The sequence below is a fragment of the Amblyomma maculatum genome, chromosome 4 (genome assembly GCF_055883805.1).
Source record: "Amblyomma maculatum isolate TAMU_Amacu chromosome 4, ASM5588380v1, whole genome shotgun sequence".
Lineage (NCBI taxonomy): Eukaryota > Metazoa > Arthropoda > Arachnida > Ixodida > Ixodidae > Amblyomma > Amblyomma maculatum.
Genome location: NC_139347.1, coordinates 19,837,344 through 19,859,305, shown reverse-complemented (window position 1 = coordinate 19,859,305; position 21,962 = coordinate 19,837,344). Strand labels below are relative to the sequence as shown.

Genomic DNA, 21,962 nt, shown 5'->3' with positions numbered 1-21,962 from the left:
TAAAGCTGAAGGTAAAAGGACGTCTGATAAACGCTTTACGCCAGACAAATTGTCCTTAGTCGCCAGCACAGCTGCAGCACTGTCGTATTATAATTTTCACGCGGGGACACGTTAGATTAAGGATGTTTAGGCCTCTCATAGGCCGTAATTTGTTAAGATTTGCTATGGAAATTTGTAGGTATACAAAAAAAAAGAAATGTCAAGGAAAAACGAATCAGCGATCAGTACCAAATACCTGAATTCACGCCTCTTCCGACTGTACGAATGCAATTTTATTTAATGCGAAAAGTGTTCAAAATTTCGCTGAAAAATGTTTTTAAAAAATACGGTGCATGCAATATACCAGAATCGTAATTGCTAGCACGTGCATGTTGTCAGGCCGAAGCGAAACCCCAGCTACAGCTGCCGGCCAATTCTAAACAGTTTCGAAGAACCCGTATTTTCGCTACGATACTCCAGATTTCATATTCTTTTTATCAGTTTTTTTTTAATTAGCATGGTCCGGTTTTCGAAAAAAGCATAGTGTGTGTGGAGTGATCTAACAGTGTGAGAGTAACCATATGCTGCGTTTTCTGTTGCCTTTGCGCGTTTCTAGACTCTATACCCGGATTACCCTATAAGGGAGTAAATGTGGAGTACCATATCATCTAACGCACTCCCTATGGCAGCAGGGTGTTCTGTTCGAGTCGTGGAGTAAATTTTCGCCACTAAATACACGGAATGATATGCTGTTGGCAACAGAGGCACATTTTCACCTCGAACAACATTCAATTGATGCAATTAGCTATACTGCGAGAGCTTTTCATTTTCAGAAGGGAGAATCTACTTCCCTTGCTGACTATAGGTGTCCGCATTTGGCTTTGGCAGCATACCGTGCTTCTGATAAGAAATGCGCTAGAGACATGTTACTCCCTTTTTTTTACTTCCTTATAGGGTTATTCATATTTAGAGTGCTGAGCTTTTATGACGCGTTACAGGACTCTTCATCAATTTCCTCGTTATAATTGGGACGCGTTGCGAGAATGTGAAATGCGGGTGGAATGGGTTTGACGCCGAGAGCTTGACGGCCACCGGAAAGCGTTAGTCACCTTGCATCAATAGAAGGCAGTGCGCGGCCCGCACTCAGTGTCCTCTGCGCTGATAAAGGTAAACATCGTCGAAATCGACAAGGCTACCCGCATGCATTGTGCAAGTCCGGCGCCCATTTTGTGGCCCCGCTCATTTTGGTAATGACGAAATGCGTGGCTTCGTCACGCAATTTAGAATGCCGAGCAAGGACTGCAGCGCTCGCGGCCGGCTCCGTTTTTGCCGCGCATCGTGCGTGACGGTATGCAATGGTCTCTCAGAAATGATTCCCTGTGAGTTTGCGCGTCGATCTACGAGTCTTGCGGGTGAAGTACCTTTGTGTGCAGCTGCTGTAGACCTCTCGCCATGCGGTCTGCCATATGCTGTCCAAGTATGACATTCAAAAGGTGCGGAATGCCACTATAATGATTGTAGAGCCAGACCTGCGGTGCGTTTCAACCCGTTTAAGACTGCTGTAATACGCCAGCTCCCATCGGGACACGTGCAAAAAAAAACATTGCACACGGCCGATTGGGCACTGCATCAACATGGGCCTTAAAGCACACGCAAAAAAAAACTATGTATCCAGTTCTGCTTGCTCACACCTATCAACACATTGTAAGAATTGTCGAACGTGCTTGGCGCATTTTAAAAAGCGCAACCATTCTGTCATCGTAGCGGAGCCTCGTGAGGAGAAACTATTGAAGAATTCCACGCGATAAGCTGTCACTTGCATAAAGCAAAGGAGAGATCAGGGGCGAATTTATAAGTCGCTCTTGGAGAAGGCAGGTTGAGAGGAGGGGCGGTCTCATTCGAACCATGTATTCCTTCGAGTTTTTTCTCTCTTTTTTTTTTTTGCAGCAAAAAAAAAAAGAAAACATAAAACAAAGGAAAAAACTGACCTCAGCGTGGTTTTACTGTTGACTTTTTTTTTTTTTTTCGCTTGAGGACTGCTCTCTCCACACTTTCCCTCAGCACTCGTCGACGCACGGCTGCACTGCCAGAGGAGACCGAGGCAAACTGCGGGAAGGGATAGGGAAAAAGCAGTGACCATCTTTTCCCCATGCTCCTGCAGCTACTTCCAGGAGGAGCTGGTGAGCGGCGGAGAGCCACCAACGTCGGGAAAGAGGCCCTGCCTGCCCACACTACCGCCACCGCCACCCTCGACTGGATCCGGCCTCGGCTCGCTCGGACCGCGCGACGTGCTGCCTTCGGTGGCTGCACTGCTGCAGAGCGCGCTCTCCCAGGCCGAGTCGACAGCAGCCGCCACCGCCAGTGCTCCGCAGCCCACGGCCAACTCCAGCACAGCGCACGGGTAAGGGGAGGCGACATTACGCGCGGACCTCGAGCTTCTTTTCCTTCCCAATAGCAGGTGGGCATGCGCAATAAGAAACGGGATTGTCCTGTCCTACTTCCACGTTACTTCGTCTCCGCCAAACTAAAACTCGTTCCGTCCGTATAAAAATGTGTTATCTAGAGAGCGCCCAACACCATGCTTACAAATTGAGGGGTTGCGCAGTACGGCTTCGTTTTGTTACGTTACGCCAAGAGGTCAATGAACGTTCATGAGGGTTAACGTCCCAAAGCGATTCAGGCTATGAGGGACGCCGTAGTGGCGGACTGCGGATAATTTCGACCACTTGGGGTTCGTTAACGTGCACTGACATCGCACAGCACACGGGCGCTTTGCTTTTGCCTCCATCGAAAAGCGGCCGCCGTGACCAGGGTTTGACCCCGTCCACCTACCTGGATTCAGCAGTCGAGTATATATATATATATATATATATATATATATATATATATATATATATATCCTACCTGGATTCAGCAGTCGAGTATATATATATATATATATATATATATATATATACTAACCATTGAGCTACCGCGGCAGGGCATTACTGTGTTATTTTAAAGGTACTTTCATGTAGAGCTGTCTAGATTTCCTCGTTTCAGCTATCTGCAGTAGCGACCATCCTATGCCGCATGCGTACGGTGTCCTCCATAATGAATGAAATCTCAATAACGGGGGTTAAGCAAGGAGACATGATCTCTCTAGTGCTATTCACCAAGTGTTTGCATGAGGCATTCAGAGGGAACAGAGGGGGATAACAGGTAATAGAGAATACGGTAGTAGTGTGCGCTTCTTTGATGACATTGATTTACAAAATAACTCGGGGAAATAATTGCAAATTGTGATCAATGACCTTTACAGTCAAAACAAAACGGTGGGTCAAAGAAAACTAATATACAGTCTCGTAAGGGAGCAGTTTACAATAGGTGCTGAGAGAGGCGATGCATGCATCTACTTAAGACAGGCAGTGGCCGCAGATCCGGACCACGGAAGTGAAATAACTAAGAGAAATAACAAGATGGAACACGTTTGACAAATACTCTCAAATTGTGAATGGCAGTCTACAAATATTCTTCAGGCTGTATCCTAGGTTCTCACCTATGGGGAAAAGTCGTGAGAAAACTTTGGAATGCTACGTTAAAGAATTTTACAGTCTAATCCGTGCTATGCCTAGGTTATGCATGGCTAGGGTCAATGTTAGATCTCATTCAAATACGAAGAATCACGCGAGGAAAGTTGTCACAAAGATGTGCGTTGCTTTCGCTGCGTCAGTCCTAACAACCACGTGGCAGCAGCGATGACATAGTGCATGCGAAATGTCTGCTTCAAACCCCGCTTGTTCTGGGCGTCTCGAAGCGTGTTTACGCGTTCGTGCTGTGACTGCTAGTGCGCCGCGCGATGCCCTAGCGTTAAAAGGCCGATGACCTGGTGTTCTCGGCATTGTAAGCGAGGAATTACGGGTATGACTCTGGCAGGTAGTAATTGGCAGGTGACATGGACATGCAATTACATGGTCGTCGAGTTATGCGACGTCATGAGACGACATGACATGGTCGTGCTGACAGGGTCGAGTTGCCTACTCGGGTTTCTCCTTTCAGACAAAAGTGTGAGACTAGAATCGAGCCCTCCGGTACTGGTACCGGAGATTTACGGATTATGATGTGTTGACGAGTTGTGTGTGACTCCGGGGTAAGGCGCTTTCCGGTTCCAAGTCTTCTGTCCATTTGACAACGGTAATCCAAGTGATCCATCCTTGATGCTCGGCTTCTTGTGTGCATCATAGGGCCGCTTTATGACGTCACCATACTTACTCGCCATCGCCAGGGTACTCAGGACCATTTTGAGAGCACAACGCAATTGGCTTTTCTAATAATAGAACAAGTAATACGTTTGCGTGAAGAATTTGACCAATTTAATTAGAACAAAGGAATAATTTCTCCCGATTACTCTAGGCGACCGCTGCTGCTATAGGACCTAACTCGCCAAGAACGCGCTAGGGATGCAATGCGATTTTAAACTGAGCGCGCCTGTGAATTAGCCGTCCAACTGAAGCGGTCCCGTAACTATTCCAAAACTGGCCAGATTAAGCATACGCCGAGGAACACGAGACGCTTCTTCGCTTTGAAGGTAGGCTTTGCCACAACAGGCATCGTGTTGCGGCAAAGCCAGCTTGCGGATTTGAACGCACAGTTCAGTAAAGAATATGCAACTCAAACAAGGCATCCTTTGCAGTTTTTTTTTTTTTTTTTTTTCCTAGCTTCCAAATCAGGCATATATTTATAGTAACCGCGCCTTGAGGCACGGTTACTATATTCGTGCAAACAGATTTGTTTGCACGAATGTTGCGGCAAAATTTGGATAGAAAAATTTGGGACCACCTAAAGTATTTGTACAGTTGCTTGTAGGCGAACAGCGGCGTTGAATTAACGCAATGTACGTTTGTCTCAGTGGTACCTCGGAGGCCGCACCTAAATTGGACGAATCATCTGGTCATTAATGCGCCGGCTGCTGATATCATCCAGAGAAATTACATAGTTGTAAATTTGAGAACCGCCGAAAAATTTTCGACTGGATTGGGATTTTGAACAGACTGTGGTTTTGAGGGCACGGCTATCGATATTTTGCGATTTTTCTGTGTATGGACCACCTGTGGGCCTCGTATCTAAAGTAAACGAATAGGATACCGCTTTGGCGAGTATACCATGCTATGCCAACCATTCAGAAGGTCTGCATATGGCAACCACAGTTTTGACGATTACAGCAGAAACCCCCGGTTAGTTTCTCACGGGACTGCGGAAAAGGAAAAGCATACTAAGGGACCGAGAAACTTGTTGGCTGGCCACGCTGGAAAGCGAATGCGCGGCAAGGAAGAACTGAGTGCAGATTTATTGCAATCTCATTGCTTAAGAAAATCGTACGTCTTTGTTTGGCGCTTTTTTTTATTTCCTGGAGAAGTGCAATGGGTGCAGAGTGGCATTTGTAACCAAGTAACCTCCTTGTTCGCAACTTATCATGCAGTTGTGATGTAAAGCTGAGTTTTTGATTCCTAGAATCATGTAAAAGCAACAGTGAGACCTGCCCTGCAGCAGCAGAGCAGCTAGGACAATGCTGCACTCGGGAGCATAACAGCAGCGTGGTTCTGTACTGGTAGTTTGTGGTGATGCATAACAAATTGGCTTTGAAATGCCCTCTACTCTTCCTGCTGGTATACTTTCTTTGCTGCCCATGACATGTGTGGATGTTATCTTAGGACATGAGTCCACTGAGGAGAGACACTCTGTGAAATGTAGTACAAGCCTCAGAATTGCAAGTGTCACTGCCATTCTCCAGATTTAAATGTATGTAACATTATGAAGATAAATCATCTTTATAAGGTGCTCCATGCAAGCGATGCACTTAATTGAAGCAGTTAGATTTTAGCTCAAATTCAATTTCTGAGTAGCATAATTATTTGTTCAAAATTTACTGCCTGATTAACATGAGCTACTTTAATCTTCTCCAAAATATCAGTATTGCTTCTTTAGAGTGCTCTGCATTAGCTTTATAGGTGCTCCACATCACTCTAATTGCATTTTTGGCTTCTCTAAGGATATCTAAAAATATTCGTTTAGCAGTGGCACCACTCTTAGCTACAAAGAGCAAAAGTAAATACAGAAATCGAGGATACACAATGTTAAAAACAAGCCACAGTGACACCAAGTGTTTTTTTTTTTTCTTCCAGTAGCTGAAGCTAGTGCTGTGTTACCAGCTCTCATTGAATTCCCAGTGCACACATCAAAATCACGAGTTTGAATAGAATGGCAGGAAACACATTTTAACTCAAAGTTTCTCTGTAACTAAACATCTTTTGCTGCCAAATCGAATTCAGTAGAGCCACAAAATTTTTACTTATAAAAACAGTTTGAAGCAGTGTCCTTAAAACTGCAGGCATTTTTTCACAGATGTGTTCTTCCCTCTAAATTTGGAGGAGAGGATCTCAATGGTTGACCTGTTTGTTTTACTGATATGTCAGTTTGGTCTTTCCACCAGGAACGGAAACCAGCAACACCAGCTTCCGGAGAGTCCACCCGACAGTGGTTCTGAGCCTCCTTTCTCCCCACCTGGAGATGGTAAGCATCGGCATCTTTTAATTATTTCCTTGGGAAATGGGAAAAAAGGTCATCTTCGTTCATGTCAGTGACCGCAATCTTTATTAACATTTTGTATGTGTGTGTGTCCAGTCAAAAAAAGACAATTGGGACCAATTCAAAATTTCCAACTGGAACCATTTGATTTTCCAACTGGAACTAATGATGTTTTTGGGCACTTAACCCATTGCAGTTAATGGGTGAGACAATTCCACACAGTGGGATCCAATATATGGGTCACACCAATTGTGTACAATGGGTCCAGCAGTATGTACCAGTGGGATCCAATGGGTCACACCGATTGCATACAATGGGTCAATCCAATGGGACACACCGATCAAGACAAAAGGAAGACTGACTGACAATTTGCATGTTTACTAGGCATGTGGAAACTGATAATTACAGGCTTGATGGAAATCAAGGAGTACAGGCAAGCACTACATCTCGCTCAAGAGACACAATGTACAGTCGCACAGTAAAATATACCACAAAATCATTACATACTCCCAGCAAACACACTTATGCTCAAACTTATATACACCACTCATCGTACCCTCGTGCTGGGGCCAGTGACTCTTGCCATTCGAGTGCCGTTATTTCATTTAATTTTGTTTGCAGCGATTATGCAGATGACGAATTTAGTTTAGTAGGTTAAACTGCTGATAGTTGTTATTATGAATAGTATATTATATGTCCTTTCCTTGTGAAATATGCGAATGTTTCCATGGACACACTCAGTGCAGTTAGACAGGCCGATTGGACTCAATTGGTATGACCCATTGGATGCATTTGCTTTGTCCAATTGGGCTAACCAGTTCGGAAAGATTTATCCAACTGAGTATTCATTTGGACATGAACAACTGATTAATACTATAGTTATGTATAAATGACTGTCCATAGACTTTTCACAAGTAGCTGCTAGATCCAACTGGCTATCCATATGGAACCAACTGGAATTAGGATTCCAAGTGAAACCAACTGGACTATCCATTTGGAGTTTGAATTCCAACTGGAACCCATTGGAGAGTCCAGTTGGACTGCCCATTTGGAGAGAAAATTCCAACTGGACTCCACTGAGTACAGTGGTACCAATTGAGATTCTAGTTCCAATGTTTTTTTTTTTTTTTTTTTACTGTATATGTGTGTGAGAGAGAGAGTGAGTGCGTAAATGGTTGGGTGGGTAGATGGGTGGGTCAGTGATATGTATTGGCCTCACATCCTTACATGTCAATGCAAGCACACAGAGCAAAGCATCAAACTGGGTTTTGTACGCAGCATATGAAAGCACTGAGCTATTAAAAGCTTGCACAAATGGTTAGCAGAACTGAAAGAATGGCTATTTTATCTCAGCAGATTCTTTTTTTCTTGCTATGCTTAGTGCTTACTTCTCCAGGTCTTGCTCAGTACACAAATGAAACCTTTTTTCAAGCATATTTTAATTGGTATATGTGACGCTATTTACATGATCGTCTCACTCTAAATGTATAAATAAATCAATGAAAATGCTGCATAAATTTGTGGTTGCAATCAATATCACATACGAATATCCAGTACTCTAGTATGCATCTGTCTTCATTCATAATTGGAACCAGTGGTGACACCCAATGGAGCACACTTCCCAAAAACTTCTGATTTGACCTCGTAGCTTGCTCTCAGGCATGGGTGAAAGTTTTTGAGCATGCGTGTATTACTCGTGCGACTGTAGCACAAGGTAGAGCTGAACAGCTTTCAAAGACAATTTCCTAGAAGCATACATCACAACCCATCGTGCTGTCATTATTTGACAGCCAATGTGATGTACTGCAGTCACATGGTGGCACTTTTGCATTTCAGGACTTCGGGAGGGCAACTGTAGTTAAAAGAGGCTGGCAGCTGGATGTGGCCTTGATAGTCAAAGCTTTTGCTCTCACTAGGCGACCTTGTAGTGTTGTATGCATTCTGATATGATTGGAGAACTTTGCAGTTCTTGTATGACAAGCTACGATTTGTACACTCATATTACATGACCTTGCACCTGCATTTTGGAGAGAAAAGAAATTAAGGCTGAGGTTTCTAGTAGTCCAATTTCACCAATATCAGTTGCAGTCTTAACACTCTTTGCTCCTTGTTGTAAAAATTATTTACGGTAGTGTTTAGCACATTTTGTTACTGATGGCCAGGTTTATGTGCCTGATGCAACATGCACTGCTGACAGTCATATACTCATTATACCTTTTCCTTATGGTATTTCTATATTGTCTTGTTAACATTAGTCTGCTGTATCGCACGCTAGTCGCATCATGAGGGCAGACCACTGAAGACTGTTTTGACCACCCATGATGTGTTGGGTACAAAAAAGTATTTCCATTAGTGCTATTATTGATGTCGTTATTTGGCACATAAAGGATACCATTTGAGCTTGGCCATTAGAAGGTGGCAAAAATCTCTTCTGTGTCAAGCTTTCCCTATTTCATGTTTATCTTTGCTTCAGACATTCTACTGCTCTTAAATGTCAAGCTAGAAACAGGCCTGCAAAGTGAATAAATTAGAAACAATTATTGTCGTTCCTAATCGTTCCTACTGCTTTATCCTGACACGGCTATTTCCAGCAGCAGATGGGTCTAAGGTGACAGGTGGTAACCACGCAATGCAGTCATCACCCAATCAGAGGCAGGCAGCCGCTCATCATTCTTCGCTACATGGCGGCTACCACCTGGCCTCGGCTGCTGCTGCTGTCCCTCAGCACCAACCAGCACACCATGCTACGGTATGCACCCCTGTCTGCCTTGCTTGCTGTAAATGCTTTCGTGCAGTACTGCATGAAAAGGTACAGAAAAAGGAGCAGCACAAAGGTAGGGCGAAAAAAGAAGTGCCTCAGAAGGAACACCTTTGCTCATCCTATCTTCACACTGTTGCTTTTTTTTTTTTTTTTTTTTTTTTCATTTTGTACCCACCAGCCGAAGTCAACACTTTATTATAGTGCCTGTACAATCTTCTAGCACCATACAATATAAGGCTATAGATGCTAACACTGTTGGGATGATCAGCGTGCAAATAACTAAATAAATGGATGAATAAAGAATAGGAAATCATTAGATGGAGTTCAAAGCGAATATCTTCACTGCGAGATAACATAACAAGCTGGAAACATGGTTTGCATGACCAATATGCCGCAACAATATGCATTTTCGGACGTCTTCTGTTTTGTGTGTCTTGATGAGTGAAAGGGAAATCTAATGCTGTGCACCCACTCATAGACGGCTGGCAGGTGGACTGTTCTTCCGTTTTGGGATAAGAGGAAAATGTAGTGAGGCAGTGTATGAGAATGGAAGCTATGTATATAAACATAATGGCTGCTCCCTCTCCTCTCCCTAACATTTTTAGTGGGTTTTTGGCTCGAATTGTCTACATGACATGGCCAAGCCATGTTTTATGAAGCCATGGCCATAAGTATGAGTGCATTCGGGCCATAAATGCTCAGCTCCACATTGTCACAACATTCTGAATGCCTCAAGGTTATAGAGCCCTTTGTGGTCCCGCTAATGCACTGTTGACACTATGGCTTTCATATACTCCCTGGTTGCTTTAGTGCTGCTCCAATCATTCCTTACGCTTTCATGAAGCGATTTGGTTATTTTTTATTGGTGCCTAAATGTTTGAAACAACGAGAAAACATAGGAGGCAATGTTTTGTCTAGTGCATCACAAACTTTTAGTGTGACAAGCAGTCATGCTTATCCCAGTTCTTTTCGTTTGCTTTGTTTTCCTTTGGCACTCTGCCAGCAGGCCACAGGAGGCTTCCAGCCCAGGGACTCAAGCAGCGGAGGCCTTGGCCTACAGCTTCTGCCAGGGAACCCTACTGAGAGCGAGCAGCAGTTACTGAATGCACTACCTGGCATGCTAAGCCTGCCATCTCAGCAGGGTCCCATGACACCGCTTTACAAAAGGTGCAGCTTCTATTCTGCATGGAGAAAATGTTTTTCTGAGGACTGAACACTTAAGAAGGAAGTGGTTTTCAAGATAAGATGGCCACAACCAGTTTGGAGGTGTTATGATCGAAATCTAACAAGCTTCACGTACTGAGTCATGAGTATAGCCTAACAACCGCTGATATCCTAGTGCATACAGCTGTGGTCCGGATGTTGTGTGACTAAAAAGAGTGTACATCATACGTATGAGGCATGTCTGTTAATAGGCCACCATTGCATTATTCAACGTTTTCTGGCAATGGAGTGGAATCTGTGAAGCCGAAACACACCCTCTCTTCCTGCGCAGTGGATGCTTGCAGCTATCAGTTTTCTCCTGACGAAAATTCTCAGTGTTCCTTATTTACAGCATACTTTTAGCTGCCAACTTTCAATGTTATAAACTATTCAGAAAAAAAGTTTGTTACAACAAACTTTTATGCAACAGATGTATTGCCAAGCATGTTTTTTTGTTTTTTTTAGAAGACTCTTCCATAATCGATGCCTGCCACTCAGTGATGTAATGAAGCCGTAAAGCTACTGCAGAGAAGGAAACATTCCAGGCAGTTAAGTTCACCATCACGAAACCAAACTTATTGATGGAATAACGCAGTTTCGGATGCTCCGGGCTTCTAGTCATGCTTTCGTTGCCAAGAAAAGCCGTTGCCGAGTGTAACAACTGAGATTCCAAGGTTGCCTGTACATTACCTTTAAATAGGTGTGTGAACATTTAAGCTTTTGAATGCGAATTGAATGTGAATATTGAAAGAAAAAATGCATTCGAATATTGAATAGCTGATCAATAAAAAAAGATATATACATATAACTGAAAACTAAAAAGTAGCAAGCATTGTTCGTGAAATACAGTTCACGTGGTATTTGCAAATAAAAATTAAACTAGAATTACACAGAAGCCTACACTCTACTGAAAAATCCAGTATAAATTTTATACACGAATACCGAATTTTTGTACAGGAAGGAACTGCATAAAACTGGATGGAGCTGTCGTATTGCTGCTGAATACAGTAAACTCGCATTCATTCGGCCTTCAAGGAGCCATAAAATGTTTGACTTAACCGAAACCTTCAATTATCGAATGGATCTGACGAAACAGCCGAAAACTATATGCATCACAGTAATTTTATCTGATGAACACCTGAGTGATGATTGTCCGATTAAGGTGAAATCGAGATAAGAATGGCTTTTTTTTTTGTCAAGGGCTGCACTTTGCGCACACTGTCAGGAAGGCCCGTCGCGTTTTGGGGATGCTGCACTGCACAGTCCACGCTGTCAAGCATTGATGTGAAGCACACAGGTGGTGAAACTGCAGTGAATTTGAAAATTTTCAGTGCGTTCAGTAATTTTCTAATCTTCAAAAATTGCAGATATCAATATTTTTCAAATACAAATCAAACAACAAACATATTCGATTCGGATTCGAAATTTCAAATATTTGCACACCCCTGTTTTGAAAGAATTCATGTGGATGAATGCGGATACGTCAACATCTTCAAGCAATGACTATCTTGGCAAAATATGCCTAAACCAATCCAATATTTGGTATATTTTTTGGTATGCTTTTTAAATGTTTTGAAGTAAGCATGTTCAGTTATCGTATATATTTGCTATCACTGTTCAGTAGTTACAGCATAACAGCAATTTAAACTGCACCTGTTTTAACTGCCATCAGTTGTGCCTGCAGCAATTTGCAATAAACGCTTCACACAAAGGACAAAATTTGGTATTCATTAGCTGGTGTCATCTTAAGCTATTTCAGCTGCCAATAATGACTATATTGGCAGCTGAGTGAGAAAAATTTTTGTCGGTAGTTTTTGCTGTAGCATTTCGCATCATGTATGAGTAGCTAATAAATACAAAATGGCCAAATGGTTGGTGGCCGTCGCTTTACAGATTGTTCCTCCCAGGAGCACACATGCATGACATAGAAGACTTGAGGTAAGTCACTGTCTTCAGTCATGTCTTAATTCTTTAGATTTGTTGTGTCTCGAAAATAGAGAATTATATTTAGAGCAAATGGTGGAGAAGCCAGGCTGAGAGATTGTTTGCCAGCTCTCTACTCTGCACTGGGCAAGGGGAAGAGAAGAAAGAGTTTTATGGTGGGTTATGATGTGGGCGCAATGAAATGTGCAGACATGCATGCACACATCTGAAACTTGCTTAAGCACAATCCCGAATCGAGACTTGTGTTGTAAATTTCACGGAGTTGCAGGTGTATAACTGAAATGAATAGTGAGGCACCAATTGCTTAACAATCATTTCAACATATACCAGTCCTTGCTACATTGTAGTATTTGACTGAATTTGAATAGTAATAGCTTGCTTTTTGACAGTGGTGTTGAAGCAATGCCAAAGCATTTGCTTATTCAGTGATAACTTGCGTCACAATAATTTCCACATTCTGTTTTGCATGCGTATTCACCAAGCCACAACACCAAACTAAGCTTTGAAAGTAGTTTTGGGTCTTTGAATAATGGTTCCCTGTAAATGCTGTGTGTTGCCCTGTTAACTATGTTCCCTTATTTTTACCTTTAGTTGTTTTTGGTGGTTAGCATTTGCATTACAATCACTGATAAACATCATTCTTTGTGTTCTATGAATACCAGTCTTTGCAGAATAGATGTGTGCCATGTCAGTCATGAACATAGTGGTTCTGAATGCATTAAAAATAATCAGCACTTTTATTCAGTTGACCCTAGCACTTTGTTCGCTCTTTTTTCTTCTTCTTTTCCTTTGCCTCGGCGCTACGTCATCATGCTTCACACAGCAGTCGTGATGACTTCATGTGTGACCAAGTGCCAGACTGCCCTGGGAACTTGGCTCACAAGCGGAGGCGATTGTCTGACTCGGGTCAGTCCAATGGCCTCATTCAAGTCAAGCAGGAACCAGGTACCATGCCAAACCTGCGTATCTGGTGTCGGAATGAGGTTGTTGCTACCTTTCATGTGCTCACATAGTATGGGGTGGTCAATGGTATGTTTTTGGCTGGTGTTCACTACTCTCGTAATCGCAAAGATTCAGGAGTTTGAGCTGAGCATGGTAGGATACGCTCTTTGGAGCAAAAGTCTTGTGAAAATAGAAACAAATAAATAAAGATACTCACACAAATGGCATTTTTTGTGGTAAAATGCAGTGCTGGCTAGGCTAGAAACTGATTTCTCTCAGAAAGGCTGTGCAAGGGAACTGAGGACATGGTACTCGTAAACAGAGATATGCACTACTATTCCCATAAGGCTATGTTCCATAGTGAAGAGCAGAGCTGCAGCAGACATTCATACATGCCAGTTAAGCTCTTTAGGCTGACATGTTCTTCTAGCACTAACCTCGCTTATGTCAGTAAGTGCCAGTACCCACTCTTGATAGCTAAAGTAACTAAACCAGAATAAAAGTGTATCATTGCATGCTGATTTTTCTAGGAATCAGAAACTGAGAGGATGTGTAATGTGGCATGTCCTATACATTTTATTATCACCGAAGAAGGAATTGATCATTTTGGCAAAGCCTGAAGCACAAAAAAAAAAAAAGAAAGGGATGTTCCTGTCTTTTTTTGCGCTTCAGGCTTCACCAAAGTAAGTAAACTCCACCAACTAGCCCAATAAACAGCCCTGCTGAAGAAATTCCTGTCCCCTTGAAGGCATGCTGCACATACATGCTTTTAGGATAGACTGACTCATGGGAAATGAACACTAACAAAGCTTTAATAATGTTTTAAGAAGACTAGACATTGTCAAAAGCTTTCAATGTGATTCTACTGGCAGTGCAAGAAATTAAGGACAGCATGAGGGGTAAAAAAGGCTTTTTCGCCTTCACAGAGCACTGAAAAAGGCCTTTTAACGTTTTGCCTTTTATGTTACAGCTGGATCAGCAGCAGCTGTGGCAGCAGCAGCGGCAGCAGTGACAGGTGGCCCAGACACATCTTCAATGCCCTACCTGGAAGACGAGGGCAGCTATGATGCTACCACAGGTGGTGGATCACTTGACGGGTCCAGCTTTATGGACACCAACATGCAGTGCATCAAATTTCATCCCTTCCAGCCAGCCACATGGCATACACTCGCCAACAGGACATGCCAAGAGTTGTGCGTACACAAGAACCTCCTCTCTTTTGTGTTTTCCAAGACCACTGTGTTTGTTTTAATGCTGAGTTGGAATCTGTTTCATTCCTTTTTCCGATACCCATCCTTGTTTTATAGTGGTTTCAATAAAGCTTTCAAGGAAATTACATAATAACCAATGTTTCTATGGTAATTGTCAGAAAAACTGGTATCACCTGAAAGAGGTGAACTGTGGTGTGGTGTATTCTCTGGTGTGATATGGTAATGCAAAGCTTTTAAAGTAAACTAGCAGTGACATTCACCCAAGATGGTATAAGTTTCAGTGTGGTAATGCAGTATCGTTATGTGACACCACTGAAACTTCTACTTTTTTTAGTGAAAATTTCTGCAATTTTTATTTTGTAACACTGGATACAAACATGGGCCTATAATGAGATGCTCTATAATGACCAGCTATGATGACCCATCAACAGATCTCAGCACACGTGTTGCGCTAATAAGGGCCTTGTGGCATTGAAAAGTTCATGCTGCCACGCCTTTTACTAGTACACCTGGTTGACCGGTTCACTCTTAACAAAAGCATGTGCAGTTGAAATTCAGGTAAAAGAGACATTTGCCATACAAGTTGCTAGGCAGAAAAAAAGGTTTGTTCTAAGCTGACAGCATTCACTTTTTGCTTTAAAAGCAAGGCCATGCTTTTGAATGACTGCAAATGACTTCTGACTTGGGGGCTGAGCCTTCCAGATTGCTGTAGCCATATGACTGATGGCAAGATCGATGACTTCACCTAGACTTCGTAACTGTGCCACAGAGGCAATGAAAGAGCTGCATGCAGTGAAGCAAGAATGAAGTTCCACACTCACAATAAGATATGGTGCCGCTTCTTCAGTATAGCATAGGTTTCAAGCAAAAGCAGATTATTCAACAGTACAGAGCACAGGCCACTTCTCATAAGCTGTAATGATAGTCACCACAGCGCTAAAGTGGGCTATAGTTTGGTCATACTTCTAGAAGGGTAGCCCAAAAACAACTAAACAGTGGAATAAACATTTAAGACAACACTGGCACTTACCGCAGCTGGTCGATTCATTAAAAAGGAGGCGATTAAATGCAAGGGAATTGAACAAAATAGACTTCGTGCCACTAGTGCTTGGATCATCTATCAAGATAGGCTATTCCATGTGGAAAAAGAAGTATCAACAGTTTGATTACAGAGTTATGCCCTCTCTTGAAAATAGTGAAGGCCTCTTGAGCAGTGCCAAGTAATATAAGACACTACTGCAATGCAAAAACTAGAAAATTCATAGCAGCCTTTCTCACTATATTTAAGAAAGGACTTGACTGCATAAGCAAGTCAACCACATCACTGTTTCTGAGCAAATCACCTATCTTGGTGAATAAGTGGCATTAAGTCTGTTTTGTGTTGCTTTTATTGTATTCTTTTTTAGTTTTCATGTGTTTAGTTGCCTTTTCTGATAAATTTATCATTATGAAGCGTGTCAGTACACTACAGTGTCCTTTTTCTGATAAGTAGTTATCTTTATTTTCAATAAACAAAATTTTTAATCACTGAGTCAATTTCCCATTTACTGGACACTTAAAAAGAGTTGAAGTAGAAAGTTTCAGAGCATCAGTCAGTGAACCTGAAGGCACTGTTTGCAGAGGAAAAAAAAAGTGTCGAAAAACATTAAATGCATGTTTGGGCATATTTAGCAATAAGTTGAATTTCACTAACTTAAGTTTCCTCCCCACCATCTATATTATGACATGTGTTGTCTCTCATGTACTCAACATTCTTTCTCTTGCAGACCACCTGTGATGTTCCAGGCAGATGCCGACAAGGGCTTCAATTACAGCAATGCAGATGATGCATTTGTATGCCAGAAAAAGAACCATTTCCAGGTCACGGTACAGGCAAAGGCAGATGGAGACCCTGTTTATGTCAAGACCCACGAGGGACAAATGCACAGAATAGACGCCTTTTATCTGCACTTCTACGGTGTCAAGGTTTGTACCGTGTCTCCTGTCAACAACCTTTTGTGAGACATGACTAAAGTGCTTTGATAATGGAGAATTAAAAGAAAACCTTTGTGACATGCTTGGCTGCCTACCATAAAACCATAAATAGAAACCATGCTATTACCATCCCCACTGGCATCCACAATGTCCACTGCAAAACACCGATACTTTCCGATGAGCAGTGGTCATTCTTTTTAAAAGGCCACTGTCCAGGGAAGGCCCTTTTAAGAAAAAGAGCCCAGTATTTCGATCAGGTACCGGAGATAGTCTGTGCAAAATTCTACAGCGACACGCGCGCCGCAAAGCATCGAAAATACAATTCAAAGCTCTCTCATGCTCTCCTTTGAGAAGCCAGCTTCACCGCTTCCTGCGCTGGCCCGACGGGCCTCGATAATGACGTACGTACCGGGAACGACGTCCATTGGTCCGTCTCGCTGACTGACGGGAGAAGGATGGGTGTCTACCGCTCGCAGCGTGCTTTTCCCTCGCCACGGCCAGACTGAATCCAGCGGCGCGCGCTCCCTCGACCATTTTTTTTTTTTCTCGCGCTCGCGGAGAGCCACGCCCCACCTCCCGCCAAACGCGGAGGAGGAAGGGGAATTTGTATTGCGGAGGCTAGACGACCTCGGGCAGGAGAGTGAAAAACCTTTGCGAGGGAACGGAAGGAGAGAGGCAGGATAGAATCGGGTGATTGCGGTGGCTGTAACTGCGTTATTAGTTACTCTTTTCAAAAATATTTTGCGGCCTTGCGTTCCAGGGGCGAAGTCTCACAGTCACCGGGGAAGAAAATATTTTCGACTGGAGGGTGGACAGTGGGCCTTTAAAGAGTGGCTCCGTGATAATCCTATTTCTTTGAGGTAACCTTACCAGTGCCATTAAGAATAGCCCTAAAAGGCCGTTCCTAATTCAAACTCTATATAATTTGAACACATTAATCTGGTTCAATTTATCAAGATTCTATTATATGTAACTGAAAAATCTTCTGACTTCAAATGAAGCATTTTTTTTGTGAAGTGATATCCAAAAATTTATGCAAGAAGTGCACGACGAGCTGACTTACTTGCACCATATTTCTTGATTTTATAGATGGAGTCCCCATCACAAACCATCAAGGTGGAACAGTCACAATCTGATCGCAGCAAAAAGCCCTTCTTCCCTCTTCCGTAAGTAAACCATGTCAGTAGGGAAAAAAAATCAGGAAAAAATACACATCTATGCTTAGGTGTTGAGTGACGAGAGCCATGGGATGATTTCACAAATCTTGAACCATGTCTGGTGCAATGACATTGCTAAGGTGAGGCGAAGGGTTGCAGCAAAAGTTTAGGGACCACATAAAAATTTGCTGCTTCCTTCAGGCCCCTACACAGTTGACACAACTTGACAAAGAAGCCCTGTCCCCCTACCTGTGAGGTGTCATTTCGGCATTCTGAGATTTTTGTTTTGTCTTGATGATGAGGCAATGCTATGGATATAGTATTCTTACTAAAAATTTAAATACCCTCAATCTTTTTCTGCCACCATGCTACAAGCAAGCTGGTGCTGTCCCTGCTTTGATGAGTCTGTTTGCCTAAGCGTTGTCAGAATTTTTATTGTAACACTGACGCAGTTGGTTAAATATATGATTTCTCTGACATGACGTTGAGAAAAGCTCAGGCCTCATTTTATTTTTTTTGTCGTACAACAGCAGAACATGTTGACGTGTTTTGCACATCAATAATACAGAAAGGTACATAAAAGGCATATTGATACATTGATCATAAAGTTTCAGTATGTGCAAGGCTGCATATTACCAGCAAAAATAAAACGTTAATAAGGGAATTTTAATGTCAGCAACAAAATGAGACCTTATTTGAGGGAGCTACACTCGCATTTTATATTCACCTCTGCGTCTACACAAGCGCACTTTGTGTTCACTTCTGTGTCTTAAGATCTGCTATGTGGATGTATTAAACGTTAGACAGGTTATGTACACATTTGTGTATATAAAGCGAACTTGCAGCTTCATCTTTTTCTGTGAGTTTTCTGCATCTAACAGCAATTTTTCTGTTTCGTGCTGTTTTTTTTATTTATGCCATACAGTGAATGCAGTAAATATTTTATCAAACAGTAAGTGGGGTAGTACACGATTTGCTATCTTTATGCAGGTCTTTTTCCCACAACCCAAGCAACACGCAGGTGTCGCTGGGACATCCCAGGGAATCTGATTATAGGAGATTGAGATGTCCCAGGAAAGTCTGGAGAAGTCCCAAATAAATCCCAAAAACATAAAACAAGGGGCTCCTCCAGGATGTCACAAACAATAATGCTGTGGGACATACTTAGGATGTTTTGGGAGTGTATTAAGACATTGTTTAGGAGGCTTTCCTTGGTATATTGTTATTCTGTGTCCTGCCTTTTGCATTAGCATGCAGTTATGATGTCCTCCCAAAATGCTTTCCTCCCTTACAAGTACCTTATTTACTCAAATGTAGCGCGAGTCTTTTTCATGATTTTTGACTCTGTCTACCTTCGCATTATAATCGAATCCTGCGATTCGGTAGGCCTAAAGCAGCGCCAAGGTGCAGCCATATTGAATCCACCACCACTCGGGTTCGGTTTCTGCAGTTTTACAATGTTATGTTGGCAACATGGGTACCAGAGAAGCCAAATCAGCCAAATACCAATCCATCCAGTCAAAACATTGCGCTTTTTGTTTGTGGGCTCAGAAGCATGTTTTCCCCTTAATCACGCGCTTATCGCATTTCGCAAGATGGCAACGCGCGATGCACGGTACGACGCTCACCTAAAGAAGCTGTTGCGATGGCAGAAGAAATAGGAAATTCTAAGGCAGCTTGACGGCTAAACGTTACTAATCTACCTTACGTGGGTGGAGGATGCAGCGGGAGGTGATTTTTGAATGTACGCCTGACCGCAAAGGCTCCCGAATCGTCTGAGAGGACGAGAGTGAAAAGGAAGACTCGGTTTTCAAGAACTTGGCCTCTGGCGGTGACAACGACGATGAATGAGCGTTTTGATTAGACTGCAATGGCCATAATGTCTATTAAAGGTACTTTTTCAAGCGATTATCCAGCGTTACATTCGTGGTTTTATTTTTTCCCATTGGGCAATATGGAAAGTCGCCCCTGCGTTACATTCGCAATCACGTTATATTCGAGTAAATACGGTAATTATGAGCTCGTGTTGGTGTTCTGAGCAGGCTCAACATGCCATCTTTAATTTGTGTTCAGACCAAGCAAGGCTCGAGTGGGTCGATTTAGAGGCAGAGTTGAATTTAAATGGAAAGTGGCCACCATGCTAGAATTGACCATTCTCAACATTATTTCTGGTTAATTTTTGTGTTTAACTCATATTGAAACTGTGGGCTGATTCAACACATGTATATCATATTTGGCTGAATAAAAGTAAAAGTGCTGCTGTGCAAAAGCATTTTCCAGGATGTTCAACATTGCCGCAATCTGAAGCAAGGAAAGTTACCATTGCAGCAAGGAAAGTTACAATCTATAACTACACAATAGAAACTCATACGCACTCCAAATCCTTACGCACACATTCGTAGGTTACAAAGCACAAAGCAGTCATTGTCTTAAGACAAGCACAAATGCAGATCTCGAGTACTTCTATATATAATCCTCTACAAGGGCATCCCTGCATGTGCATGTATTGGTCTGCAGGACAGCAAAGTTACATAATATGCTCTTGTGAATTGTTACTTATTTTATTTACTGTATTATTCATCAGGATCACATGTAACATTATGTTAGTTGAGCCTCTTCATTTCTTTGTCGACAAAAAAATAAAGCGATCAGTTAAAGCTTTTTTTGCTCTGCGGAGAAGTTGGGCGCCACGCTTAATTATCACAACGTATGCCTTTTTTGCATACTTGTGATTCATATTGGATCCTAACCCTCATATCGAGAGGCTGCATGTAATGCAGCATATTGCGTGGCCTTTTACATTTTTTCTAAAGGAGCCAATTTCCATGCAATTAGGAGCTTACAATTGCTGTTTATATTTTCTGAAAATCCACAACTGTCAGTCACAATCCCCCAAACTATGTTGGGGAAGCGCAACAAAAATTTCAGTTAGCAACTGTTGAGCTTTAATGGCAGCAGAGTACAGCACCATTATTTTTAGCTACTATAGGAGGAACAATATGCCATTTGTTTTTGGCAATAATTGCGAAACTGTGTGGCGCTCATTCACTCGCTTTCGTGCAACATGGTGCATGATCTTAAACGACTGTCCTAAAATGTATTTAGGATGGCTCTAAATGGGAAGTAATCCGGACATCTGACGGAGATCCTCCTTTGGAGGTTATAACATATCCCAGAAGGGAATTCGCGGGGACACCCTGCGGATATGGGATGTCCCAGGGAGTTGGTGTGTTGTCTGGGAACTAGCAACAAATTTATTTTGCTATTTTATGCCTACTGTGCATTTTGAAAAAAAAATTATTTCTATGATCCTCGGGCTTGTTAAGTCACAGCATTTCAATGCTGCTGCTTCTTTTAGCTATAACACTTTGTATGAAATTAATTGCTAGTATTTTGTACTGGAAAACTGGCAAGTTGTCTTTGTTAGGGATTAAATATACTTTTAGAAATAAACATTTAGAAGAATGCATTTTTTTCAATGGAAACAAGAAATGACATCTAAAAGGCCTCACAGTTACTCACTTTGTTTTTTTTTTATTTGTTGCTGATACAAGTATATGGTAGCAATCATCCACTCTACTTTTTATTAATGCCAGAATAATTTTGTTGCACTTGTGTACCTAATATTCCATTCCTAGAGCACCTAACTTGTAAGAACAATAACATTGTGAGCAATTCACAAGCAGAGTATACACTCATCGTTGCTACAGGGTAGACCTCAGCAAGAACCAAGTGGTGAAGCGGACGATAGGCCGCCTGCACTTCAGTGAGACCACATCCAACAACATGCGGAAGAAAGGGAAGCCCAACCCTGACCAGCGTTACTTCTACCTGGTGGTCAGTCTCTGCGCACATAGTGGTGATGCCAGCTATCCGATCGCATCACAAGCATCTGAGCGCATTATCGTGCGGGTGAGTCTGCTTTTTTTTTTTTTTTTGCTTATAACTTCAAATGTCGATTGCTCAGTACTTTAGTTATGATGTTGAAGTGATGGCTTTTAAGGTTTCAAACAAAAACACTGCAGGCTTCGAATCCTGGCCAGTTTGAAAACGACATGGAGCTGTCCTGGCAGAGAGGTGTGGCACCGGACTCCATCTTTCATACAGTAAGTGGTGTGAACCTTTGTATTGAAAATATGCAGATTACACTGCAATTTACAGATCGTAGCAGTATGTTTCCCGGCACACCGGTTTGTAGAAATGTTGCAGGTAATGTGAACTGCAATA

At 42.4% G+C, this 21,962-nt stretch overlaps 1 protein-coding gene across 4 annotated transcripts in view; it reads left to right on the top strand.

Moving 5' to 3' along the window:
* LOC146190394 (uncharacterized) overlaps positions 1–21,962 on the top strand; it is a 101,519-nt gene that overhangs the window by 62,895 nt on the left and 16,662 nt on the right. The window contains exons 3-13 of one of the 4 annotated variants that reach the window (XM_084600873.1): positions 2,141–2,380; positions 6,449–6,528; positions 9,138–9,292; positions 10,308–10,471; positions 12,401–12,445; positions 13,275–13,396; positions 14,364–14,586; positions 16,371–16,569; positions 17,668–17,744; positions 21,446–21,647; positions 21,761–21,841. In XM_084600873.1, coding sequence (XP_084456999.1) covers positions 2,141–2,380; positions 6,449–6,528; positions 9,138–9,292; positions 10,308–10,471; positions 12,401–12,445; positions 13,275–13,396; positions 14,364–14,586; positions 16,371–16,569; positions 17,668–17,744; positions 21,446–21,647; positions 21,761–21,841 — 1,588 coding nt within the window. Of the gene's footprint in view, positions 1–2,140; positions 2,381–6,448; positions 6,529–9,134; positions 9,293–10,307; positions 10,472–12,400; positions 12,446–13,274; positions 13,397–14,363; positions 14,587–16,370; positions 16,570–17,667; positions 17,745–21,445; positions 21,648–21,760; positions 21,842–21,962 lie in introns of all 4 variants that reach the window. The other 3 variants (XM_084600872.1, XM_084600871.1, XM_084600869.1) reach the window with 3 other exon arrangements.